The sequence below is a fragment of the Sebastes umbrosus genome, chromosome 9 (assembly GCF_015220745.1).
Source record: "Sebastes umbrosus isolate fSebUmb1 chromosome 9, fSebUmb1.pri, whole genome shotgun sequence".
Classification (NCBI taxonomy): Eukaryota; Metazoa; Chordata; class Actinopteri; order Perciformes; family Sebastidae; genus Sebastes; species Sebastes umbrosus.
The window spans coordinates 22,688,704-22,693,900 of NC_051277.1; the positions used below are offsets into that span (position 1 = coordinate 22,688,704).

At 41.9% G+C, this 5,197-nt stretch overlaps 1 protein-coding gene across 1 annotated transcript; it reads right to left on the reverse strand.

The window, feature by feature from the left end:
* Window positions 1–667: 667 nt before the first annotated feature.
* LOC119494613 (platelet-derived growth factor receptor-like protein) lies at window positions 668–4,885 on the reverse strand. Its single transcript, XM_037780623.1, has 7 exons — window positions 4,451–4,885; window positions 3,429–3,595; window positions 3,186–3,328; window positions 2,960–3,111; window positions 2,521–2,814; window positions 1,438–1,577; window positions 668–1,208 (listed from the first exon to the last, which is right to left on the reverse strand). Exons 1-7 carry the CDS (start codon window positions 4,530–4,532, stop codon window positions 1,002–1,004), a joined length of 1,185 nt encoding a protein of 394 aa, XP_037636551.1. The 5' UTR covers window positions 4,533–4,885; the 3' UTR covers window positions 668–1,001.
* Between the last annotated feature and the right edge of the window lie 312 nt (window positions 4,886–5,197).

The following is a 5,197-nucleotide window of genomic DNA, read 5'->3' on the forward strand; positions in this document are numbered from 1 at the left end:
AATGACAGAAAGTTTACGAGCAGGCCGCCATGTTGTTTCCTGATTGAAAGGGTGAGCACAAAACCAAACCAGGGACCAATCAGGTGCATTCTACAATAGAGTACGTCACCGCTTGCCAGGTGTTGATCAATAGCAGACGTTCACCAGCACCAACAGGTGTTTAATAAGCACTTCCAGGCGTTCACCAGCACCACCAAGCGTTCACCAGCACCAACAGGTGTTCACCAGCACCAACAGGTGTTTAATAAGCACCTCCAGGTGTTTAATAAGCACCACCAGGCGTTCACCAGCACCAACAGGTGTTTAATAAGCACTTGCATGCGTTCACCAGCACCAACAGGCGTTTAATAATGTCAACAGGTGTTTAATAAGCACCACCGGGCGTGGAATAAACACTACCAGGCGTTTAAAAGCACCACCAGGCGTTTAATAAACACCACCAGGCATTATATGATATTATATGATGAAGGTATTTATGAAAAATAATTATGAACATCACAACTTAATGTCAATAATTAGCAACATAATTATCATTTCATATATCCCAATATTGAGAAATTAAACATCAAACTATATGTGTATGGAAACAATATATCAATGAAGAAAATAAACCATCCGCTTTATAATAATAATAATCATAACAACAATATAATATATAATATTTATTTTATTTTGCATGCTTGTGTTTGGTGAGTTCATGCACAATAAAAAATAAGTAGAAAAAGATAGGCAACAATGTGTGTATAAAAAACTTAGAGTACACAAGCTTAATGCAAAACAATTTACATACATTCATCTAAACAACAACATCTGTTATCATTGTGATGCTGCAGTTTGTTTTCCACCACTCATAGTGACAGAAGAAGAAGATGAGTTGTGTTGTAATTATATATTCATATGTGACCAAAATACTGTTTACTGTAATACTGTGATAGAGCAACATGTTGCACTTGGCCTCCACCCTCTCTCTCATCTTAGTGATATCATCCAGTTTTAATGGTTTATGGTTTCTTAGGTTTGGCTTTGGGGACCACTTTAACAGTGGTGGACACGGATTTGGCTCCTTGTAGGTTCTGGGCAGTGCAGGTGTACGTCCCCTGGTCCACGTCCCTCACCTCGTCCACCAGGAGGACAGACTGAGACTGCTGTCGAGCCGCTCCTCCACCGTCTGGACTGATGCTCTCCTGTGTGTACAGAGGCCTCCCAATCTGCAACCAGAACAGGTCATCTATTAATAAATAAGCATGGATGCTCTGCAGTTCATTGGATGGCTCTTAACTAATGACGAACTAGCTAAAAAAGACATGGTAAGCTAAATGACACAGGATGTACATCAGTTACTTTGTCTCACAACCAACCTGTAATTTATTGTATAGCAAGTATGCCATATTGTAAATTATTGAAGCAGAAAGCTATAATGAGCTGTGAATGTCTGACCTGCTGTCCTGGGTATTCCCAGGTAAACTCCACGACCACATCCTGTTCTCCCACCACAGAGCAGCTGACACGCAGATTCTCCCCCACGGCCACCGAGCTCGGCGAGGCCTGGACCACTGGGGCGGGAGGAGCCATGGGGTCTGATAGAAAATGAGTAAGTGATAAGTAACCAAATAGTAATTTAACAGTGACTTGCATTAGTTAGCATAATGAAAGTGTCTGTAACCAGCACTTTTCTGTGTGGAGTTAGCATGTTCTGCCAAGTGTACAATGTTTACAAGTGCATAGAAAAAGATACTCAATGGCAGTAACGTAACAACAACGCACCAACACAAATAGTTACCTCCAGTGCTGCAATTAATTAAGTATTTCTGAAGAAACTTTGCTGCTGAAATGTTGCAGTTGAATTGTTCAAAAGGTTGAAATACTGTAACAGCAAAGTTAAAGCTGAATAAGTTGAAATACAAACACTCAAAGAAGTTGAATTAGAAGTTAAAACGGAAGTGTTGAATGAAGTTGAAGTGTCAGTTTAAGTGCAAGCGCTGAGTGGAGTTGAATACTGAAAGGAAAATGCAGAAAGTGGAAGTGTAATGTGGAAAAGTTGGCCTGGAAGTGTCAGTTGAAGTGAAGGTCCTGAGAGAAATTAGTGCCGGTTCAAGTGCATAAACACAAAGATGGATTTAGTTGAAGTGTCGGCTGAAGTGAAAGCACTGAAAACAGTTGGAGTAAATTATATATGAACAGTTGAAGTTATGGGAGTCGGAAGAGCTGAAAGAAAGACGTTTTTTGTAGTTGTCCAAATATGAAGACCTGAGATCTGAAAGGGGTTGAAGTGTCGATGTGTAAGCATTGAAAGGAGCTGGAACCAAAAAATGTTTGGCTTGTTTTCTTGATAAATTACTTTGATAAGTGATTATCAAAAAAATGTAGTCAATCAGTTTTTGTGTTGATTGCCAAATTGATTAATTGAACATCATTTCAGCATTTCAGTTACTTTCCATCCCTGCATGTAAGTTAGATGGACTTGAGACTTTGTGACAAATTAATTCACAAGTAAGGGAACAACTTAGTGGCAGCACTCACAGTTGACATAGATGAGCATGTACTTGGTGGAGCTCTGCCTCAGGTTGCCCAGACTGGCGACGCATAACAAGGCTCCGGCATGATGAGGCCGGGGGCGATGAATGGTGAAGCCCTTCTTGACGTTAAAGGAGATCTCCCTCCCGTCCACCGCCACCTCCGAGGGTGGAAACTCGCGGTGCAGAGTCACTTTAGCCTCAGGTGACGTCACCTGGCAGGGGAGGAGCGTCGGCCAGTTGGTTCTCAGCTGAATCACCTCGTAGTATTCAGCCGATGGAACAAACAGTTCTTGTGGATCTGATTGGCGCAGCGAGAAAATATGGCGGATAAGATAACATGTGAATGTAAACAGGCTTCCTATCAAGCTGGCAGTGAAATAAAGCAGAGGACTGCAGTTCTGAGAAGTGCATATGTCAGCATCAATAAAGCTTATTCACTGTACCGGGAAAGAAGACGAAGACTTTGACAGCTTTGTCGTACTCCTTCCTGCAGTCTGTTTCTTCACAGTACATAGGATAACAAGTGTACTCCCCCGTGTCTGCACCGGTAGTGTTCACCAATGTCAGAACGCCATATCGCTCCTGCTGGACAATACTGCAGAGCCAAAACAGGAAAGTCATCATTCTGTCATTAGAAGAATCAACTGCTTTATGCTGCTTAGAGCTTACCTGAGCCTTCCATCATCGTCCTCCTCCAGGTACGTGGGGACGCTCCACTGCACAGGTTTGCCCCTGCACCTCAGCTCCAGAGTGTCTCCTGTCTGCACACTTATCGATTCTGCCACCTTCTTAAACTTCCCTCTGTTAAGCACCTTTACGTGTCAGATAGAAAATCACAGATTCAGTCAGTTTTCTGTGTTTAATGAATGTTCTCTGAAAACATCAAAATGCATTGTGTAGTAGATGAAATACCTGCGTGAGGGAGGCCTGTGCCCGGGCTGCAGGTGTAGCTTTGGTCTTGAGTTTGGCTGTTACAACTCTGGGCCCTTTATTTGTTGATTTCCCAAGTTTGGGTTTGCTTGGTTTGGACTTCCTCCCTGGAGTGGTCCTCTGTTCCTGGGCGTCTTTTTGACAATAAGCTACACAGTATACAGAGCATGAGATGCATCAATAGTAAGTATATAGATACAGGCAAATGTCAGCCAATTAGACTGTTGTCTGTCGCAATAATCACCATAGATATGGGTCAATAGGGGCCTACTACAACCAATATTAGGTTTTATCATCTATTCACATGGTAGAACACCTTGAGAAGGTATAAAAGAACACAACAGCGACCTCTAGCTACCGTGGTAATTATGACAGGAGCAGAAGAGGAAGTCAGTCGATGTATCCACAGCATGAAACTCCATATGGGGTGGAGGTGGGGGATAATAAATGGAACACTAAGCAAAAGGTTTTCGCCCAGGAGGCCCGGGGTTTCGCATCCCATGTGAACCTGTCTTTGTGTTCATAAGCCTTAAGTTTCGCTTTCACTTTGAAACAGTTATTTTAAGTCAAAATGTGATGTTTTTCTCTAAACTTAACAAGCGATTTTGTTGCCTAAACCTAACAAAGTTATATTTTTGTTGCCTACACCTAAAGAAGTTGTAGTTGTGTTGCCTAAACCTAAAGAAGCCTTTTTGATTGTGTTAATTTGTTAGAATGTGTTTCTTTTAAGTTTCGCTTTCAGTTTTACTATGTAGTAGGCGTAGTAGGCCTCAAATGACCAACATCTATGGTGTGTATGCAAATGTTTAATGATGTGAATGGAGTGATACTTAGATAATATCTTGGTTATTAAGAATAATGTGGTATCATGGTGGATCTATGTTTTTTTTTCATCACATGCCAACTTCTAGAGTAAGCCATGTCATGCTTTAGGCCAACAGAAATGTCCCCTCCTAGGACCACATGTTCACAGAACTGCTCAGTAAGTGAATGAAGTCACTTACCTAATTCCAAGATTACGGCACAAATGAGGAGAGCGCTCAGCACCAGCCTCCCCTTTGATCCAAACAAGTTCACCAAAGGCATGATTGATCAATGGAATAATACCAAAGTGGACTGTGGCTTGTTAGTTCATGCAGTTCAACACAGAGAGAACGAACTGCCAGAGAGAAACCAAAGAGAAGAAGAGGAGGAGGAGGGCAGAGCTCACAAAGTGAGCGGTCAGCTGTTTACCAAAATCACACAAATTCCTCCTCCTGAGAGCGGCATTAGTACCTCAAATTCCTCCTGACTGGCTCAATGGAGGCTTTCAAGCCTGTCCAGACCAATGAGGGTCCAGAGACGGCGGCCCCTCCGTGTGGAATCGCACAGCCTGTTTACTTAGCTGCTGGACTGGAAGTGTGCTATAGCAGCATGAGTCTGGCCCTCCGAAACACACCACACAGCCCAGACCAAGACTGTGGTAACAAGGTTATTAGAAGCATTTGGTGCCCAATAAACATTTTGTCCTACATTTACTGACTGTCTTTCCACTAGTAAAACAAATAACAGTCTTTAGACTCATCTAAAATGCACAAAATCATTCATTCATATAATGATCAACTTATTTTGTAAGGTTGAAATTCATCATCTTAAGTCTATTTTTTTGTTGTTTTGGGTGTTTTTGGTGTAATGCATCATTTTCTATACACAAGATTTTAATGTGAAAATCCATCAAATTAAACCAATAACCTTCTTGTAATGCCCTCTGA

Bases quoted from the DNA above. Each gene is read 5' to 3' on its own strand.
- LOC119494613 (XM_037780623.1), bottom strand. From the start codon at position 4,532: ATGCCTTTGGTGAACTTGTTTGGATCAAAGGGGAGGCTGGTGCTGAGC. The intron at 3,329-3,428 runs GTATTTCATCTA...TGACACGTAAAG, and splicing joins CACAGGCCTCCCTCACGCAG to GTGCTTAACAGAGGGAAGTT. The intron at 3,112-3,185 runs GTAAGCTCTAAG...TTGGCTCTGCAG, and splicing joins GACGATGATGGAAGGCTCAG to TATTGTCCAGCAGGAGCGAT.